Source organism: Scyliorhinus canicula, chromosome 18, assembly GCF_902713615.1.
Source record: "Scyliorhinus canicula chromosome 18, sScyCan1.1, whole genome shotgun sequence".
NCBI classification, from domain to species: domain Eukaryota; kingdom Metazoa; phylum Chordata; class Chondrichthyes; order Carcharhiniformes; family Scyliorhinidae; genus Scyliorhinus; species Scyliorhinus canicula.
The window spans coordinates 105,464,106-105,486,568 of NC_052163.1; the positions used below are offsets into that span (position 1 = coordinate 105,464,106).

General features: G+C 40.7%; 1 protein-coding gene across 2 annotated transcripts in view; it reads left to right on the plus strand.

Moving 5' to 3' along the window:
• The window catches only part of hmg20b (high mobility group 20B), a 38,688-nt gene extending 17,207 nt beyond the window's left edge, over nucleotides 1-21,481 (plus strand). Inside the window, exons 4-10 of one of the 2 annotated variants that reach the window (XM_038776802.1) lie at nucleotides 611-820; nucleotides 2,162-2,282; nucleotides 6,073-6,110; nucleotides 10,945-11,023; nucleotides 12,799-13,014; nucleotides 17,551-17,683; nucleotides 20,370-21,481. In XM_038776802.1, coding sequence (XP_038632730.1) covers nucleotides 611-820; nucleotides 2,162-2,282; nucleotides 6,073-6,110; nucleotides 10,945-11,023; nucleotides 12,799-13,014; nucleotides 17,551-17,683; nucleotides 20,370-20,382 — 810 coding nt within the window. In that variant the 3' untranslated portion in view covers nucleotides 20,383-21,481. Of the gene's footprint in view, nucleotides 1-610; nucleotides 821-2,161; nucleotides 2,283-6,072; nucleotides 6,111-10,944; nucleotides 11,024-12,798; nucleotides 13,015-17,550 lie in introns of both variants that reach the window. The other variant, XM_038776803.1, reaches the window with a different exon arrangement.
• The last annotated feature ends 982 nt before the right edge of the window (nucleotides 21,482-22,463 follow it).

Sequence of the window (22,463 nt, forward strand, 5' to 3'; positions counted from 1 at the left end):
ATTAATGATATGGTATTGTTCAGTTTGTGTTGGGGGATGCCAATTATTGGGAGATATTTCTGTTTGGGTGATAATTGCAATTAACTTTAAATTAGTCAAAGCCCAGAAAAACAACTTAGAATGTTAGCTATGTGTCAGAATGGAATTTGGGCAAATTAGTATTTACCTGGTGTCTCTTTTTTTTTGTGATTATCATTTTTATGCTAGATTTCCTAGTTCAATATAAATGGCCACCTTTGCTTAATATCTGCACCCCACCACCCTTTTCTTTTTTAATCTTGTGATAGAACTTGATTCCACCAATGGGGCTAATTAATTAGATGCATACCCATAGTTGTGCTAATGCCATTTAATGAATATAAGTTTAGGGTCTTAGTTCTTAAAGTTCAAAATGACATAAATTAGCTGGTGAGTTTATATATCATGTATTGCAAAAATTGTTTACAATATTAGTATTGGCAGAGGGTGGTGCATGAAGGCAAGTATTGACTGGCCTATTTTCCTCTTGTATTCTAACTGGAGGTGCAGCACAGTGATCCCAGATTGAATTCATGTCAACTATTGTCAGTTTAAAAAGAAAAGCCCCTACTTGCTTGTCTTTGTTTTACAGCAACGTGTAGTGAAAAAGCGAGGTTGGCCAAAAGGAAAGAAAAGGAAGAAAGTTTTACCCAATGGTCCCAAAGCACCTGTGACTGGGTATGTCCGATTCCTCAATGAGCGTCGAGAGCAAATTCGAATGCAATACCCAGATCTGCCATTTCCAGAAATCACACGCATGCTTGGAAATGAGTGGAGCAAACTTCCTACTTTAGAAAAACAGGTGTGTGTTTTTATTGATGTGTTTTTCATTATTGTGTGTAAATAGAAAAATAACTGTTTGTACTCTGCTGATCTTCAGCAGTTGGGATGGGACATGGGAAGAAAAGGTTCAAAAGTTTCAAATGACTTGGGTGGTAAAGTATTAAGAAAAAAGTGACTTGATGTTATCTGTTGATGGGTCAAAAATGGGGATGTTCTCTGATTGTCCATTGTTAATTTTCACTTCCTCATGTGCCACATGCAGCAAGACTGGCAACATTCAGGCTTCAAATTATACTAGCGGCAAGTATAATTTGTGCCACACAAGTGTCCGGTAATGACCATCTCTAACAAGACCAACCAGCCCATGACTTCTCCAAACTTTACTTAAACAATAACTTACTCACAATATCCAAGTCCCCTTTCCCAAGACTCTCTGCTTTCTTAATATGTTCCTTACTGTGCATCCTAGCAGAAGGTGGTACTTACTGCTGCTTTTTCTTCAGGGATTTAACCGTCGCTGTCAATGGAGTTTCTGATTTATGAGTAAAGCTTTCACTAGCAGCCCTGAAATGACCACTTTGCAGAGTAGGACCAACAATTTAAAGCTCATCTGTGATTTTCAGGCAAGATCCCCAAGGGCAGTAAATCATCTGTTGCTGTGCAAACTTCAACTTCAAAAGCTGATTTTCTGTCCGAGGTGGTGTATGTATATACATAACCCACTAATACCTATGTCTCTCAGAAAAATAAAAGGTGGTGTAGTACATAAACATAGTTAAATCGTTTGTAATGAAAACTGATGGCAGTTATTTTCATTTTACTATAATTCTTGGATGAAGGGTTTGAGAATATATTTCATCTGAATATATTAATAGTAGACAATGCTTCAATTGTTTTCTTAAATGCATTGTTAATCAACAAATGATTTTTTACACACATCACTAGAGTGTCTTGGGAAAAGGGGTTTGAAAGAAACAGAATACCTCTGAGCTTGGGTATTGAGAGTAAGTGATTGCGTAAATTTTGAGAAGTCAAGAGCTGGTTGGTCTGTTGGAAACAGACATCTCCATTTTAAAACTTATTTTGGATTCAATCTAGCAGTTGTGAAGTGTTTGAAAAGAAATGGGAATTCTGAAATTTTGCACAACTTGCAATTCCATGCAGCCTTGATTTTATTTCAGTCATTTCCTAGCACATTTCAATTCTCGCTAGAACCTTGTGAAAGCCTAGTGCGACATATTAATATGAATAAGATTGGAATGAATGGTACGCAGGTATAAGTGAAATACTCATGATGTCACTGCCTACTATTTGCTCACAGTTTAAATTCTGATGTGTTTTCTTTGATCTTATTACTTAGCGTTATTTGGATGAAGCCGAAAAGGACAAGCAACAATACTTAAAGGAACTTAAAGAATTTCAGCAAACTGAAGCCTATAAACTGAGTACACAAAATATCCAGGAGAAGAAACTAAAGAAAGGTAAGATCCTAGGTTGGAGTAGCGTTACACCAACTAACATTGCTGAAACTTAGAATCCCTGAAGTGCAGAAGGAGACCATTCGACCCATAGGGTCTGCACTGACCTTCTGAAAGAAGCCCCTCCCTATCCCAATAACCCCCCCCACCTAACTTGGGCACCAAGGGGCAATTTAGCATGGCCAATCTACCTAACCTGCACTTCTTTGGACAGTGGGAGGAAACCGGAGCACCTGGAGGAAACCCACAGACACTGGTCAGAATTGAACCCGGGTCCCTGGTGATGTGATGCAGCAGTGCTAACCACTGTACCACCATGCCACCTTTTAAACCGGAGCACCCGGAAGAAGCCAACACAGACACTGGGAGAACATGTAAACTCCATACAGTCACCCAAGGGGTGCCGGCCTCCCCGGACAGGCGCCGGAATGTGGTGAAGAGGGGCTTTTCACAGTAACTTCATTGAAGCCTACTTGTGACAATAAGCGATTATTATTATTAAGGGTGGAATCAAACCAGGTCCCTGGTGCTGTGAGGCAACAGTGCTAACCACTGTGTCATCGTGCTGCCCAAACATGCCCAACATCCTTGTTTAAATAACAATTTTTGTACTTGTTTCCCCTCCTTTTTAGTGCTCTTGCTGTCCAAGAGTAAGTTACATAAAAAATACTTTAAACAAGCATTTCTGCCATTTCTTTGAATGGATGCCTTCTTGCAACATTCTGCTCCAACTAAGAGAAGGGCAGTGTAGACTTCTTGCTGTTATCAGATTTTAACTGACGCAAAATTGGTATTTATGTGCCTTCTCACAGTATTTGAAATTCTTTCACCATGTCTTGGTTCAAATTTGGGAAAATGCAATACCACCAGAGGAATACTTTGAAATCTTGTATAGGAAGGATATTATCGGCTTTCATGCACTGTCAACATATAATCTCTGTATTCTCCCTCCTCCATTTCACAATTGGTGCTGCGGAGGAGCAGGAACATTTTGTTTTGCTTGTATAATCAAATCTATCAAACATGTGAGGTGGAGGACAGGAAACTCGTTGCAATCACAGTCACCTGAGAATGTAATTTGAGATTTTAGCTATGGCAGTTGAGGGCAGTAGCCAGTTTGAAGTATTGAAACTTGGTAGTTTTGGGGGAGAGAAGGGCTTAGAGCTGGGAAGTGACAATATGTTGTAGGATCTTGCTTGTTAGGGCTGGCAATAGTTTTAAAATATTGACTTTTTGAGAGAGGAGGATGATTGATTTTTGCAAGGGAATGAGATGGTGCCTGAGGAACAGATTTATGGTACCAGGAGCATGGAACTTGCTGGGAGCTAGGGGCTGGTGGTTGAGTAGTCAGAATTTGAATGGGAGCTAGTTTTAAAAGTAGTGAAAGAGATGAGCTGGAAGAGGATTGTGGGGAATCAGGTTTATAGTGCAGGGAGACTGTTGGAGGGTTGGGTCATGGGACAGAATAAAAGCTGCATGAATTGTCTACCTTGGAGATGAAAAAATCCTTGAGCACTTCACATTTAGTTGGCTTGGTTTTGAGAAAAAGGAATTAATTGGGGAGAAGAGGATCCTTGCCTTGTATGATCTTTCTGGAGTGGACTATATGGGGAGTGAGGCATGATAAAATATTTCTGAATAGTTTTTAGATTCACTTCAATTCGGTATTAACTAATTTCCGTAAAACAAGCTGGTGATGTGTTGGCGATAGAAAATGTCACATTATTTGTAATAGCATTGGTTAAAAGAATTTACAGTGACTCAAGTAATGATTTGCGAAAATAAATTACAATTTAAAGTGCCCAATTCTTTTTCTTCCAATTGAGGAGCAATTTAGCGTGGCCAATCCACCTACCTGTACATCTTTCGGCTTTAGGGGCGAGCCCCACGCAGATACAGGAGAATTGTGCAGACTCCACACGGACAGTGACCCGGGGCCGGGATCGAAGCCGGGTCCTCGGTGCTGTGAGGTAGCAGTGTTTACCACTGCGCCACCGTGCCATCCTGATTGCGAGAAAAGGGCCTCATGCTAAGTTCAGGTCTGACAGTGGGACAGTTGTGTGAACTGAAGAATTAAGAATGAAGGAGAGAAATGTGCAAGTTGGTTTAGGTTGATGAGGTACGATGCTATAAGTGCAATTTCCTTTATATTCATTGGTATGGCTTTTACACTTTACCCTCCTTAAAGCTTGTATTTATCTAAAATTCTACTGCCCCATCCTAACTGCATCAAATTCTGTTTTCTCATCACACCTATGCTCACTGACCGATGTTGGCTCCTGATCGGCAGAATTTTCATCCTTGCTATGAATCTATGGCTTCCTGCAGCTCAACAATCCTCAGAGGTCTGCACTTCAATGCTAGCATCTAATGCATTCCTGATTTTAAACATTCAACCATTGATTTGTTATGACACAGAAGAAGGTCATTCGGTCCATCATGTCTTCAGCTCTCCAAATGATCTATGTTGCTTAGTGTAATTCTCTGGCCTTTTTCCCCATACCCTTGCACATTGTTTCTATTCAAATAATCATATCATGCCCTCTTACCTACCTCCACCACACTTCCAGTCGGTGCATTCCAGACCCGAACCATTCGCTGTGTGAAAGTCTTTTTTCTCGCATCGCATTTGCTTCTTTTGGAAATCATTTTAAATCTGTGCCCCCTCATTCTCAATCTTTTTATGACCGGGAACAGTTTAGTCCTGTCCACTCTGACCAGCCCCTCATGATTTTGAATACCTCTTCTTGGCCTTCTCTCCAAGGAGACAGTCTCAACTTCTCCAATTCCTGGAACAATTCTTGTAAACCTCTTCTGTACTCTCTCCAATATGTTCACAACCTTCCTAAAATGTGGCACCCAGAACTGTGCACATACTCCAGTTTAGGCCTACCTAGTGCCTTGTATAAGTTTAGCATAACCTCCCTGCTCTTGTACTCTATGCCCGTATTAATAAAGTCCAGGGTATTTAATGCTTTATTAACTCCTCCCTCCAACTGTCTTACCTTCAATGATCTATGCACATATAAACTCTGGTCCCTCTACTCCTGCACCCCATTGGTTTCTAATGTCGCTGCATGTCCTATCAAATGCATCAGCTCACACTTCTCTGTATTAAACTTTGGCTGCCACCTTACTGCCCATCCCAGCAACTTGTCCATGTCCTTTTGGAATTCTACACTGTCCATCTCACAGTTTACAGTGCCTCCAAGGTTTGTGCCATCCACAAACTTTGAAATTGTCCCCAGCACAACCCATTATCTAGATCATTAATATCAGGAAAAGCAAGGGTCCCAAAACAACTCCTGGGGAACTCGACTACAATCCTTCCTCCAGCCTGAAAAATATCAATTGACCATTACTCTGTTTCCTATTACACAGTCAATTTTGTATCCACATTGCTACAGTCCCCTTTATTCCATGACTTTATATAACTTTTCTTTCTTATAAATCTGTTATGTGGCACTGTATTGAATGTCTTTTGAAAGTCCTCAAAAGCATTACCCTCATCGACCCTTTCTGTTAACCATTCAAAAAAAAAACACTTAGTTAAACATGGTTTCCACTTTAAAAATCCATGCTGGCTCTACCTTCTTTTCCTCTATGACTTCCTTTTTGACCAAGCCTTTGGTCAGCTGACCTAATATCTTGTGTGGTTCAATTTCAAATTTTGTTTGATTATTGTTCCTGTGAAGAACCTTGATGTTCTATTTCAAAGGTGCAATGTAAGTGCAAGTTATTATAGAGGTTTTAATTTAAAAGAAAACTAACATTTTGACTTCATAATTTTTAGAAGAGTTGTGGCCAGGAGTTAATGGACCAGTCCCTAAGGTGAGCTGGAAAAAAAATGTTGGTAAGAAGAAAAATTGCAAAATTGTGTTAATATAGGTTGTTATAACTGTACTCTCGAAACTGTACTCCAAATAGTATGGAAGATGGACACATGTGACACAAATATTTTGTCATTTAAAAATTATTTTTATATTTAATAGAGGCATGGCAAGTAACCATTAGTGCTTCACTATAATAAAAGCAAAATGCTTCCGATGCTGGAAATCTGAAATAAAAACGGAAGTGCTGGAAAACCTCAGCAACTGTTTCTCTCTCCACAGATGCTGCCAGAGCTGCTGAGTTTTCTAGCACTTTCTTTTTATTATTAATACTTCGAATGAAGTGGCCTTTTCTCCCCCTTATCCAGATGAACTTTTTCCCCAGTCTGAAACCCCCCCCGATTGAATTAAAAAAAAAATCATAGTCTATTTACAATTGCTTACACAAGTTTTAAAATATTAAGCATGAAAGGTGGAAAGATTGTTCATCGTCAAATTTTACTTTTTAATGCAGTAGGACAAACCTAGTAATTTTGCAGCTCCTGAAGATATTGACCAGATTCTTAACTTCCTTGTTGCACATTTGTTTGAAGATACTGGGATGAGTGCATCTCTTCTGGTCCAGCTGTCTGATGGAGACAATTTGATAATGAATGTATTCTCACTTATTTCATGGTAATGAATATTGGTAAATTAAAACATTGGATTGAATCTGCCGAGGAGTGGCAATTGCCAGCGATTGCCCATTGCTGCCATATCTTTACACTAAAGTGGAATTCTGCATTGTTGGGCCAGATGTCTAAACTGGGCCTCTTCAGGAAATCTGAGTGTACCTGTTCTGGGAGTCCACTTTTGTAGTGCAGGATTATTGGAGGAAACCAAGTCAGAACTGATCCTTTTTGTGTCTTACCATTTCCTGGGTGTCTATCCCAGGTAAGTGAGTTGGATCGATCCGAAGTCTCCAACCCTAAGTTTGAGACCTTTTCGGAGGGTCACGCGAAGCAGGGGAATTGTCCATTGGAAGTTGAAACTTGCTGAGCAATTCCTGTGGAGTCTTTGTTGGGACTTCCAGGGGTCCGTAGCACATCTGACAGGACACATCTCGGTTACGACTGTCCAGAGACCAAAATATTTAGCCATTGTTTTAGATTTTTTTTCTCTCTTTTTTTAATGGGGTGTGGACTTCGCTGGTTCAGCCAGCATTTGTTGCCCATCCCTAATTGTCTTTTAGAAGGTGGTGGTGAACTGCCTCTTGAACTGCTGTAGTCCTTGTGGTGTAGATACACCACCTGTCCTATTTGGGAGGTAGTTCCAGGATTTTGACCCAGCGACAGTGAAGGAATGACGATATAGCTTCAAGTCAGGATGGCCAGTAACTTGGAGAGGAACTTCCAGGTATCTGTTGCCCTTGTCCTTCTTGATGGTAGTGGTCGTGGATTTGGAGGATATGCCTAAGGAGCCTTGGTGAATTCCTGCGGTGCATCTTGTAGATGCTACGTACTGCTGCTACTGTGTGTTGATGGTGGAGGGAGTGAATGTTTTTGGAAGGGGTCCCAATCAAGTGCACTGCTTTTTCTTGGATGATATCTTAGGGGCCTCACGGTAGCATGGTGGTTAGCATCAATGCTTCACAGCTCCAGGGTCCCAGGTTCGATTCCCGGCTGGGTCACTGTCTGTGTGGAGTCTGCACGTCCTCCCCGTGTGTGCGTGGGTTTCCTCCGGGTGCTCCGGTTTCCTCCCACAGTCCAAAGATGTGCGGGTTAGGTGGATTGGCCATGCTAAATTGCCCGTAGTGTAAGATTAATGGGGGGATTGTTGGGTTACGGGTATACGGGTTACGTGGGTTTAAGTAGGGTGATCATTGCTCGGCACAACATCGAGGGCCGAAGGGCCTGTTCTGTGCTGTACTGTTCTAAAATATTGAGCTTCTTGAGTGTTGGAGCTGCACTTATCCAGGCAAGTGGGGAGTATTGCATTACACTCCAGACTTGACTGGTAAGTGGTGGGGAGGCTTTGGGGAATCAGGAGGTGAGTTACTTGCCACAGGATTCCTAGCCTCTGACCTGCTCTTGTAGCCACAGAATTTGTATGGCAGTCCAGTTCAGTTTCTGGTCAATGGTAACCCCAAGGATGTTGTTAGTGAAGCGTTCTGTGATGGTAATGCCATTGAATGTCGAGGGGCAATGGTTTGATCCTCTCTTATTGGAGATGGTCATTGCCTGGCACTTCTGTGGCATGAATGTTACTTGCCACTTGTCAGCCCAAGTCTGAATGCTGTTGAGGTCTTGTTGCATTTGCACGTGGACTGCTTCAAGTTCTGGGGAATCGCAAATGGTGTTGAGTATTGTGCAATCATCGACGAACGTTCCCACATCTGACCTTGTGTTGGAAGGAAGGTCATTTTGAAGTAGCTGAAGATGATTGGACCTAGAACACTGCTCTGTGGAATTCCTACAGTGATGTCCAGGGACTGAGATGACTGACCTCCAGCAACCACAACCATCTTTCTTAGTGCTAGGTATGACCCCAATCAGTGGAGAGGTTTCCCCCTAATTCTCAATAACTCCTTGATGCCATATTCTATCAAATGCTGCCTTGATGTTGAGAGCAGTCGCTCTCACCTCACCTCAGGTTCAGCTCTTATGTCCTTGTTTGAACCAAGGCTGTAATGAGGCCAGGAACTGAGTGACCCTGGCAGAACCCAAACTGAGCAGCAACGAGCAGGTTATTACTCTGTTAGTGCCAATTGATAGCACTGTTTTTTTGGGGGGTTTTTCCTAAAAATTTAGAGTATCCAATTAATTTTTTTCCAGTTAAGGGGCAATTTAGCATGGCCAATCCACCTAGCCTGCACATCTTTGGGTTGTGGGGGCGAAACCCACACAAACACTGGGAGAATGGGCAAACTCCACACTGACAGTGACCCAGAGCCGGGATCGAACCTGTGACCTCGGCGCCGTGAGGCAGCAATGCTCACCACTGCACCACCGTGCTGCCCAATTGATAGCACTGTCGATGACTCCATCCATCACTTTACTGATGATTGAGAGTAGACGGATAGGGCGGTATTTGTGTGTACAGGACATACTTGGGCAATCTTCTGCATTGCTGGGTAGATGCCAGTGTTGTAGCTGTACTGGAGCAGCTTGGCTGGGGAATGTCTTTATTTTACCAGTAACTGGAAACTTGGTCTAATTATCCCACTATGACATTTTGAGAATTTGAATTCGGATTTTTAAAATCTGGTACAAATATTTTTGGAGAAAATGTTCATTAAGCTAATCGACTTTGGGGAAAATGCAGCTGGTTCACTATTGTCTTTTCGATGACCTGCTGTTGCCCGCTCTGGTGTATATGCAACTCTTAAGTACCCTCTGAAGTGACCTAGAAAGCTATTGCGTGTATCAAACCAATGCACCACATGGCAGCCAAGACAACCAAAAATGCCAGCCTTGCCGGTGACGCCAAGAATAAATGTTAAAAATAAGTTACAATTGTCTTCTACCAATATTTTTACATACAATCCTAATTTAAACTAAGTAGCACACGCTGTTAATGTAGAATAATGTTTTGTGTAGTATTCTAGAAGAATGTAAATTATTAATGAAACTCTAAAGTTGTCTTGAAATTGCACAGAATCTAGCGTACATGTTGGCCATTCAGCTCATTGAATTCACGCTGGTGTTTATGCTCCACTCTAATCTCCGTCCCATCCTTGGTTATCTAATTCCATCAGCATAACGTTCCCTCCTCTCTCATATATATTCAATTTTTCTCAAATGCATCTGTACTATTTGCTCAACTGAACCCTGAGTTAGCAAGTTGCACATTCTAATCATTCTCTGGGTAAAGAAGCTGCTCCTAAGTTTCCTCTTAAACTTTCATCTTACATTGGCCTTTATATTTATATTTCCCATGCGTGTGTCTACAATATCAAAACTTCTCATAATTTAAAACTTCCATTAGTTCACATCCTCTGTCTTTTTTTTAATAAGAGAAAAGAGACCCAGTTTTTTCATCCATTCCTGATGGGTTTAACCTTGCTGTTCTGGTATCATCATCATAAATGTTTTTGCAGCCTCTTCAATAGCTCAATTTCCTGACCAGAGCTGTAGATAGTAATAAGTGTGGTTAAACTAAGATTGATACAAGTTTAGCATAAATGTTAGAATTATTTTCCTCTAGAAATAAACCAAACTACTGGGTTTGCTTTTGTTAATGGCCTTGTTAGACTCTAACTTTTAGTGATTTGTGTTTGTACTTCCAGATCCCTTTGCTCCTTTTATCCCCTTTTAGATTCTTATTTTCTAAGTACTATGTGACGTTATTTTTCTGACAAAATGTAGCACCTTATCTATGTTGAAATTCACCTGCTGATGATATGCCTGTTTTGCAAATTTATTAACGTTATCTTGTGTATAATCTGTTGCAGCCCTCTTTCTTCATCGTTGATTATCTTTCCTTATCTGGTGTTGTCTGCAATTTTAGAGATTGTGTATTTAATGCCAAAGTCGAACACATTGGTATAAATTGTTAACCAGAATAGTTTCAACACTAATCCTGATGTAACCCCAATTTCTATCTCTGGAATCTGAATCTTTTACCCCTACTTCTGTTTTATGTCTTTCATCTAGCCATTCATTCTGCCCCTTGTTCCCTAGCTTTGCATGGCTTGACCTTTATTCATCAGTCTATTACTTGGCATCTTCTATTGGATCCCTTTTGAAAATCTAGATAAATTACTTCTCCTGCACCCTTGTCTACTCTTCAGTTGAATCTTCAAAGAATTCTGTGAATTTGGTCAATGTTTCATGTGTCTGTCTTTTGTAATTCAGGCCACTGATGATTCACCAGACAGGATTTCCATCTTTGATACCCCAATTTTTACAGAAGAGTTCCTTGACCAGACCAAAGGTACTTTGATGCTACACAATGCCTTAATTAAAAAAATTTCAGTGAACAGATGCAGTGCATGGTATATAGGCTGAGACATACAGAGCGAGGTGAGCTTGGGGGTTTGTGTCTAACTAGTTGGCATGCCTCTGGCGTGGTGATGAACTATTACACCATCTCCTGGGAAGGGAACAAAACAATTGTCAGTTCCCACTCCTCTTGCTAGAAAGGGCCTCTGGAAAAACTTGGCATCAAGATGAGCATTAAGCTACTAAATAAGGTAATTAGGCCAACATTTGAATTATTCAAAATATTATTTAAAAGTAAAATGAATTGTTAATCAATGTTTTACTGTTATCATTTATTCCCAACAATATAAAAGCAGGGAATATAAATGGAAATTAGTGAAAAGTAAAATTTGGTGGAAAAAAATCCCATTTTACCTATAATGGATGATAGAGGTTTGTGTTCCCTCACAGTCAAGTAACATGCCAAAATCTCCTTGTAGTGCTCATGAGCAAAGATAAATGACCAGTTTATTGATCTGCTGAATGGCTTCAGGGACCAGTGGATTGCAGAATTTGGCTCCTTCAATTCATGAGTGCAACAAATTAGGGAAACAAAACATTTTTCTTCTCCGTAAAACTTAAGTAAATGAAGTGGAAATGCCGGCGTTAGACAGGGATGGGTACAGTAACAAGTCTTAACTCCAGGTTAAAGTCCAACAGGTTTGTTTGGAATCACTAGCTTTCGGTGCACAGCTCCTTCATTAAGTGAGTCACTCATCTGGTGAAGGAGCTGCGCTCGAAAGCTAGTGATTCCAAATAAACCTGTTGGACTTTAACCTGGTGTAAGACTTCTTAATAAGTAAATGAAGTAAGTAATCCACCCGCTGATAGAGCAATGCAAGTTGCCAAGGCCCATGAGAGTTATTTAGCAGTTTGTTTCGATTATTTTAGTCTTTTCCTGCACCCTTATTTTAGCTTAAAGTTTTAATTATTTTAATGTGCGGTGGTAGTAATGAAGTTACATCTGAAAGAGCTGTACATGTGTTAGTCCACCCTCGTGAAGAAGCAAATGATATAGAATTACTTTGCTAGAAAACAGTTAACTTGTACTGATTTCACCAGTCCCCTCACGGTTGATATCAGCCATGATTGAATGGTGGAGCAGACTCGATGGGCTTAGTCGCCTAATTCTGCTCCTATGTCTCATGGACTTTTCCCTAAACAGCTAGAGGAGGTGAGGCTGTAACAGAATGTTAGAATGTTCATTAGGTACTGTATGATACCTTTAATGTAGGTGACTCATTAGCAAGTATTTTTTCCTGAAATATGTGCTTGTTCCATATAAATGTTTCATGGAACTGCATAAACTAGAACTCTTCTAGTCATTAGAGTAATTTTGGACGAGATGGGCATCCCTGGAACATGTTTTCTTCCAAACATTGTCTATATGATTGGTCTATTTTTAAGTTGAATATGTGTGGTATGCCTTGGTTTTGTGTTTTGCTGAATTTTTCAATGAGTAAAAAGCTCATCAGATTTTACAAGAAATAATATCCACCCTTAATTACTTTGACAAGGGACTGATCGCGCTGATTTAAGTTGGTGTTACTGCAGTGCATTAATCTTTGGTAAACAGAATATAACTGAAGTGTTTTAAATGAATATGCTCTTTTCTATTTGGGTCAAATGTTGAGGAAATCATATTCTGACTAGTATGAACTTGTCACCTTTTTCTCTTGCAAGTGCTGAAATGTAAATTTTTAGTTGAGTCTTTGTTTTTCTTTTAAGCTCGTGAATCAGAACTGCGAAAATTAAGGAAGTCAAATGTGGAATTTGAAGAACAGAATGTTATCTTGCAGAAACACATAGAGAGTATGAATAGTGCCAAAGAGAAACTAGAGCAGGAGTTGGTACTGGAAGAGAGACAAACACTGACACTGCAGCATCAGCTACAGGCTGTACGCCAGGCCCTGACTGCAAGCTTTGCTTCTATTCCCATTCCAGGTGAGAATAGGAAATGGTTTAAAAGAGAATTATAATTGAAATATTTATACAATTATTGAGTATAGTTTTCAGAGCATTCTGAATAACTGGTGTCATTCAGAGTGTATTTTTGTATCTTATTTTCCATTGTTAAAAATTTTTTCCATTAAATTGTTTTCCCTGAGTGTCATTAGTTTATAGAATTCTCTTCCCTGGAAAACAGTATAGAGGTGGTTGAGATTAGGAGGCTATATACATAAAGTTTATCTATTATGACCCATATAGTCGTAGATTCCCTACAGCGCAGAAGCAGGCCATTTGGCCCAGTGTGTCTGCACCAAACCTCTGAACGAACACCCGACCCCATCCTTGAAACTCAGTAACCCCACCTAACCTTTTGGACACTAACAGGCATTTAGCATAGCCAATCCACCTAACCTGCATATCTTTGGACTGTGTGAGAAAGCTGGAGCGCCCTGCAGAAATTCACGCAAACACAGGAGAATGTACAAACTCCACACAGTCACACAAGGCTGGAATTGAACCCAGGTCCCTGGTACTGTGAGGCAGCAGTGCCAACCACTGTGCCTCCCCATAGTGTACTGAGCATCATTAGCCCAATCTCTTCTCCCCCCCCCCCCCCCCCCCCCCCCCCCCACACACAAACAGCAACCACTTAATTTGTCTGGGAGGGGCAAAGACAAAGATTTAATCAAAAACTTATCAACAGCCCTGGGTCAATTTAAGGAGGTTAAAAATCACTAGGATCTCATCCAGCTCACTTTTGAATGCTTGCAGCGACTCTCACTGCTCGATCCATCAACTTGTTCCAACATCTAATATAATTCCATGTTAATGTTAATTATATGCAAGACTCTTGGTTCTCCTTGTTCTATTTAATTCAGATTGTCGGGCCAGATGGCCAGTTTAGTCTTTTTTTTATTATTTAAAAGACTTCAATCCATCGACTTTTACCTAATATAAAAATAAATGTATTGCACTAACATTCTCCTCCACCCAGGATCTGACCTCTAAATCCCACAGGACACTGGGCACAATTCTCCCAACCAGGCCCCAGCCAGTCTGCTGGCCGACTGGTGCGGAGAATCTGCCGAGAGGCAAAAAGTCGGAAACCCGGCAGCATAAAATCACGTTGCAATTCTCACAATGGTGGGTTGCACTTCCCATTGGCAGGCGGCACAAAGTCATGAGGGTGAGTGCAACAACTCTGCCATCGTGCAGGGATGCTTTTTATGCATTGTTCACCACTCTGCCAGGACAGGCTTGATCCTGCCTCCATTTCATGCGGAGCTGGTCTTTATAGACATCACCACGCTGCAGGATCCATGGACTCTTCTGTGTCACCAAGTTTGATCAATGCTGCGCATGGGTTGGGGCGTACAGGAGTCTTCTTACTCCCTGGTTCCACACCAGCATCTATCTGGACAGGATGGTGCTGCGGGACTCATGCAGAAGTTCAACTGACGTTTTGGGAACAAGGTAAGGCTGGGGTGTGTGTGGCCTAACTAAGGTGAGGGGGGCAATGTGGAAGGACCACTGTACAAGGGTGGAGGTACTGGGGGCAGTGGTGGTCACAGTGACATGCAGAGGGGTAAGGAGGTGGATGAAGAACAATGGAAGGCAGAGGAAAGACCAAGGTTGGGAAGCTGGACCGTACAAACCTGCTTGAACTGCTCATCAATAAGGAGGTCAAAGGGGTACCACATTGTTTACTGGAAGGGGATGCATGAAGACTCCATGTAAGGAGTGTTGATGTCTGAATTGGGCATAGTTGCTTTGCAGATGATGGGCTCAGAGGGAGGGTGGTTGAATTAAGGAAGACTTGAGGCTGCAAGCCTTTTCCTCTGGATTACTGACATGCTGAATGGCCTGGTGAAGGCAGGTGGGTGAGAGAGAATGAGGTACGTGTGTGATGCCTGGTATTTGAATATGGCGCAGGGGCCTTCAAATTCGCCAGATGACAGAGGGTGGACAAATCAGCAGCCGGCCCACCAGTTGACTAGGAAGGGAACGCACTTGTGTAAAATTAATGAGGGTCCAGGACTTCTCATGGTGACACGCAGGAAAAAAATCACAGATAAGGTAGCTCCCGCCATGGGTTTTGTTTTTTGGACTTTTTAAAACCTGGTTCCATCAAAACTGGCCCATCGTATGGGATAAGGAATTTGTCAACTAAGACAATCTATGTAGAAGGTTGCTGGCAAGAAGATTACAGGGGGGGTCATCCTTTGACGGAGCCAGAAAACCCGTGAAGCTCAGCAGGAGGGAAGGAGGCGGACCTGGCCTTGGGTGTAGCTGCTCATATCACGGTGGAAACGCTGCTTATATCACGGTGGAAACGCTGACTGGGGTGAGTTTGAAAAACAGTTTGAGAAACTCTTTGATGTCAGGGTAGGGTAACAATGGAAACCCTTAAGCGGTCAATTGAGGAGGCACTTGGCCCGATTTGTGAGAAGCTCGAAAAGCCGTTGGAGGTGGTGAAGGAACATGGAGAGGTGCTGAAGGGTGTGGAGGCGGCCTTGTCGCGGCATGGTGATCGAATCCCCTCGGAAGCTGAGATGTTGCTGGTGGGGGAGAGAAGATTCGGCGGATGACTTGGAGAACAGGTTGAGGAGGCAGAATCTCAGAATTGTGGCATTGCCGGAGGGAGTGGAGGGCCAGAAGCCGACAGTATTTTTCTCAGATGTTCGCAAAGCTTTGGGGTTGAGGGGAGGAGCGAAGAATGGGCGAATGACCCTTCTAGAGTTGGATTGGACCCACCAAGTACTCCAGCAGAAGCCTCGGCGAGTGAGCCGCCACGGGTGCTGATTATTGGATTCCACAGGAACAGGTTCTGCAATGGGCCAGCATGTTGGAGTGGAGTTGGCACCAGGATGCCGGAGCGAAGTTGGCAAAGCGGCATGCGGCTTTTAATAAGACGAAGTCAGCCCTGTTCAGGAGTGAAGTCCGGTTTGGAGTAGTGTACCTGGTGAGGCTGAGTTATTTATTCGTTGAAAGAATATTTTTTCAATATGACTAAGGCTTTGTCAAGGAGCATGGACTTGGACTTGATTAAATGGATTTCATTGGGACTTTAATGGGGATGGTTGGGAGGGGTTAGTTTGAGATGTGTTGTAGTAGATATCTGTTGTATGTTTGGGACTGAAGGGGCTACGGTCGTGTTGTAGTGGGTATTTGTTGTACATTTGGGACTGAGGGGGCTATGGTTGTCAGAGGATAACAGTATGGGGCCCCTGGGGGAGTTTAAATATTGTAAGGGTTTTGGTTACTCTTAAGAACTGGGATGGACTGGGCAGTGTTAATTTTCTTTGTTCTTTGAGCATACACACTGGTGGGGGTTACCGTTGCTTTCTGTAAAGTTTTAACTGGTGAATGGGAGTGAGGTGCGGGGAGGAGCTGCAGCATGGCTTTTTGGACCTGTTTGGACAAGGTTCAGTGAGCCTAGCTTCTTTGTCAGGAGTCATTTTTCTGGTAAGCTCTTTTCAGTTTTTTTTTATGGGAGGGAATGGGGTGGGGGTGGGGGGTGGGGTGGATAGGGATCTAACTGGGACTAAGGGCTTTGCTTTGTCTCTCATTAGGGATGGGGTTTGAGGCTGACTTGGGTGAATCCCTGGACCCGGGGTGACCGGAGCTGGTGACCTTTTGTCTTCTATTTTTAGGAATTGGTCATGGTTTGGGGGGGGCGGGGAGGGAGGTTTGAGGTGGGCTTGTGGTTTGCTTTTTTTTTTCTTTCCAGAGTCTGGGTTTGTAAATTGTATTTTGTTTATATGGACTTGCTAATTTTGTGTTTTATAAAAAGAAAAGTTTAATAAAACTATTTATTTAAAAATTAATGAGGTTCCAAACGCAGAATCTGGTGCAGGATGGTGCTGTTCTGGTTGGTGGATAGGTGCTGCTGGAGCCGCCCGCCATTGCACTTAGTCTCGGAATAGAAGAATGTCACCCTCTACCTTGGCTCACTTGGCTAGACAGCTGGTTCACGATGCAGAGTAAGGCTAACAGCACAGGTTCAATTCCGTACTGGCTAAGGTTGTTCATGACAGCTCCGCCTTCTCAACCTTGCTCCTCGCCTGAGGTGGTGATCCACGGGTTAAATCACCACCAGTCAGCTCTCCCCGCTCAAAAGGGGAAAGCAGCGTTTGGTCATCTGGGACTATGATGACTTTAGCCTATTGTATCTTTCAGTGATTTGATGTTCATTAGAATTTTTGTAAAGTGCAAGGATGTGTATTACTGACCATGTAAATTACTTGATTTGTTTTTCTGTTCAAATTATTTTCACTTGATTTCAACAGTTCCAGAAATGGTAGCACCCATCATTCAGATTTAGTTTCATCAGCAATATTGTGGACCCAAGTAATTATTTTACTACTTTTAGTAGTAGTAAATGTGGAACATTTTTTAATTCAAAAAAGCAATGTAAGTCTCTCCTATGTCATCAGAGAATGATTGGAATTTCTGCCCAATTTTGTTTGTTTGTGTTTTCACCTCGTATACTATCACGTCCAATATCATCTCGCTTCTCTTTGTAACTAGGCACTGGAGAAACACCGACAGAAGGAACACTTGATACATACATGGCAAAACTCCACAATATCATCGGGAGCAGCCCCATAGAATATGAAAATCTAGTTGGAAGGGTGCAGGAGATCATCAGCCAGTTAGATAGGTAAGGTTTGACAAATAATTTTGATTAAATTGTTTTGAATTCCAAAGCAATATTGAGCTAGACTAATAGCTAGGTTTGACTCCTGGTCTTTGCTGGATTAATTCTTCTCCATCAGGCTAGTGGTAGGGCATTATGTTTGACCCCAAAGATAGGGAGGGGAAGATTGTCCACGGTTCCCACTCCATTTGCTAGATAGCAACACATGGGTAGAAATAAGAATGAGCACAGTTGTGGTAGCCGCTGTGCTGGAATAGCCTACAAACATTGTACACTGTTGAAATGTTAAATGTATGCGTAGCATTTATTAATTATTGTGCAAGTGCAGCCCTGTATTTCTAATCTTCTGTAAACATTTTGTTTCTGTATAATTAAAATTTGACCATTAGCTATAGTCTGAATTATGCAGGTTAACAGCATGGTATTTTCCAACTGAAATGGATGATATGTGCAGCGCATGTTCAACCTACAATGTGAAGTAACTCTATGTAAAATAATATGTTGTCACTTCTGTGTCATGCTGCTCCTGTTCATGCCACATGTAAGGGTATATGTTTTGAGTCATGAGGAAATTGGTCTGTCTTTAGGAACTCTATCTTGCTGTGGACACTGAGTTCAGCTATAGCGTGAATTATAATAGCCTCTTTATCAAGTCTCCAAGTGGGTGGTGACATTTGTCCTCTGTTAAATCCTAATAGGGATGCCCTCCGCCTAAAGGAAAATGTTATTTGTATTATGCACCCTTGTGGGATAATCTATGGAAAATGAATTGTAATATTTAGTTAGGAGCTTATCATTCCAATCATGGAATAACCAAAAAAAAGGAAAATGATTGACTTCAAGGCATTTTGGTAATATGCACTTTTTATATTTCTTCGTAGAAAATGTGTTATTCAACCTTGGTCTAACCTGTAAGCAGTTCTATTTTATATTTGTCTCACCGATTCTTTCATTCTCTAAAAGACTGTGTCACACATTGGATAATTTCCAATCTGCAGTGAATCTGGTGTCTTTTTTGTACACACACATGTAGCTGTATTCCTTTACCACAATATTCTTTGAAGTTATCTCGAGGATTTGCTTTGCAGCCAGATTTTGCATTTGCTGATCCATCATCTGCTCTGTTTGTCTTTCAATCCACTACCTTAACCCTGATCTTGGAACATCACTTTTTACTGTACCAATAGGAAATCTGTTGCCACATTGAGCCTAATCATACACTTCTTTATGATATGCTTTTAGGCAACCTTTTCCATTTTTAAAATTTGTCCCTCCATGTGGATGGTGGCTGACTATCAAATTATGTCATCCTGTAATTCCACTTTCAGCGGAGGTATTGCCTTACTGCCACCAGTAAGAGGGTAACATGACCAGTTTACATAGGCAGTTTCTATTTTAAGTGGACATTTATAAAAAAAAAAAGGCTTTATAATGGGGGATTCTGCATGTCATTATTTTCTGCTTGAGCATAAGGCTTTCTTTAGTTTGGCTCCTTATGTGCAATGCCACAGAGATCCATCAGCAATATACACAAAGATTTGTGTATAGCTTGCACATTCTGCAGCATTTTGATTACCAGTTATAAAATGGAATATACTTTGGCTCACCATTAGTGGCATCACAGGATATTAAAATATTCACATGTATGTACTTGCTGTTTTAATAACAAATAATTACTTCCTCTAGTCATGGTATTTTCATCATACTTTTAAAAAAAAACACCTCACCTTGAAATTACCCAGTTCCGTTTACTTCATTAGTTGTAGAGCTATGGGATACCCTGAGACTCTGAAAAGTACTAATGCAGGTCTTTTTTCCTTTTCCCAAGTTAGGTGGTGTGTGCTTTACAGTTATATTGACCCGAGGCCTTGTGGAGCAGTGTTGGAATCTCTTTTTTGACCCTAAACTGGCATCCTGTATGTTCCCAGCTGTAAGCCTCGAACAGAATTTTCTGCTGATATAATCACCAACCTCCCATCTCCATTGTTTCTTCCTCTTTCATTGTTTCTTCCTCTTTCATGTCATACCTGCTCACCACCATTTGTCCATGACCCATAACTTCTATCCTTCATACATTCAACTGTACACAGACATAATGCCATCATTTCAAAATCACAATATGCTACTTGCACATCATACCTCAACAGCCAGCCTTCCGACCAACTTATATATTTGTTGCAATAAACGGAATTATTTGCCCAGCATGCAAACTGACAATCACAGGAACATATTCTATACTGTTGTTATATCTGTGCAAAAGTACCATACAAGATTTATTAATTACATAAATTATTTAAACATTTATTCATTATTCCATATACACACTCCATATTGTCGCATTGAATTAGCAGTGTCACTCAAAGGCTAGGAAATGAGTAGGAGATGGAAAAAAATTAACTTGATGCAGCTCGAGGTAATGATCTGAGGTTAGCATAAGTAGTGATATCCTGGCTATATATCTAATCTTGAAGTGATTGCTGGCACTTTAAGTCTAATGTGGAAAATTGCTCACAGCTGCTCAACAACTCCCCAAAATAGAAGTCTCAAAGCTTTATTGAATTTCCGTCGAGTTGAAATTGAGAATGACATTTGACTCGTCACTATCCCGGAATAATTTAGAAAGTAGAATGGTTTGTTGTTTTGAAATGTGCTTTGTGACTATTTTACTTTATTACATTTTGCCTTTCAGTGATAAGCTATGAACATGAAGAAATATTTCATAAAAACACAATGACCATATTCATGGTTTTGGATCAGAGATGGGCTGCAACTTGTGGAACTTGGATTTTAAAAATCGCTAATTTCCACCACAAACTGTTAGGGAATTATGCAAAATGTTAACTTTGTAGTGTCCTTGTGACAATTGCACATACTTGGTGCACTGGTTTTGAGAATCCTATGATCTACTGGGATGTCTGTGATTTGAAAGATATTGCTCTGTCTTGTATGCATGTTTATAATGTTTGAATACCTTTAATGTATGGTAAACTAGAATACATGAATTGAATTATGTGTAAAGATAGAAACCTTTGGCTGTCATAGCTCAGGGGTTTAGATTATATTATATATATATATATATATGAATTATTTTTTTCTGATTCTAACTGAATAGTTTCTGGTATTTTGTACAACCAAATGCATGAGCATTTCATTTATACATGATGCAGTAGATCTTACTGTTTCAGTTTGTCTTTTTTAATGTCTCAGACACTATTTTCTACAAAATGCATTACTTTCCAGTGCAAAAATTGCTAGACAAAAATAGGTCAGCAGCAATTCATAATATTTTACACCTGTACAAATAATATATTCTGGAAGATGAGCTAAAAGGACTGAATTGAGTGAGTTTCTTTGGGATCTGAGATCTAATTTAGAAATTCTACCACTTTTTTTTACCGATTAAGAATACATTCCACAGAAATTTATTAGGCGGGGATATGTATGGTACAGGACATGGGGAACATGCTAATCTTTTTTTCTTATGCAAACAGTTTACTGTGGAATTTCTTTTTACATTTGGTACAAAAATGCTGCAATTCTTTTTATAAGTTTTCTATATACATAGGTTGCAAATGTCTAATTCTGTAAATGACTCTTAAGGTGAAACTAGAATATTTAGTATAGATTCATGATGGTAGGTGAATTGAGTTATTCTGGGTGTACAATAGACTTGTTGGTAGTTGGAACTTGTGATAGATACTTCTGCTAGCAAAGCCACATTGCATACTGCTGTTCTATAACCCCCCCAAAAAAAATTGTATGATAAAATTAGTGTGCTGGAATAAAAATATTCTCAAGTTACATCTATTCTCTTTTACTTTAAAATGATCACTTTTCATTTGTCATACTTTTTCCTGCCTCCTCTCTCCTAACCTAATCTGCAAAATTGTTTACAACTCATGTGAGGGGGAGCTGTTTAGCTCAGTTGGTTAAACGGCTGGTTTGTGATGCAGAGTGAGGCCAAGAGCATGGGTTCAATTCTTGTACCAGCTGACGTTATTCATGAAGGTCTGCCATCTCAACCTTGCCGCTCACCTGAGGTGTGATCCTCAGGTTAAAATACCAATCAGCTCTTCCCCCTCAAAGGGAAAAGCAGCCTATGGTCATCTGGGACTATGGGGACTTAACTTTTACTGAGGAAGGCAAGTCACCTCTGACACGGAGGTAACTATAAAGAGCTCTTTGTAATAAACTAGAAGACCTATTTTCTTTCTCCACTGTACATTCCTGCACCATTTTGTTTTTGAAGCTACACCAATTATTCTTGACCTGCACTGCTAATTATAAACTAAGTTGATATATTGTGCTATTCACTTATGCGACCCATTTATATTCATGTTTAAAGCAACATAAAATAACCACTGCTAGATTGTGCTATCGGATTCTTCACCTGAAGAGGTATTCATAACACTTTGACAAATATGTGCTGGTATTCTATATTTGTGTAAGAAGAATGCTTATGGGCACTTTAATGAAATGCAAATTAATACTAATTGTACATAAGGGAGAACACATACCTGGCAAGGGACCTTGCATTTAAACTGGTGGCTTCACTGCTCTTCAGCCATGGTAAAATAGAGCTCTGTTCACCAACCTCTCTAGCATTAATGAAATGTTTAAAATGAGCAAATAATTGCCTGTTATGATATTGTAGGTGCATGCAAGTAAGTGGTCAATTAAGTGTGTTCAAAGTGCAACTCATCAGCTTGGAAATGTCTTTGGTTTAGAATTAGTTGTTAAATAGTTCTTGATGTTACAAAAAAAATTGCAAAAATTACTTTCT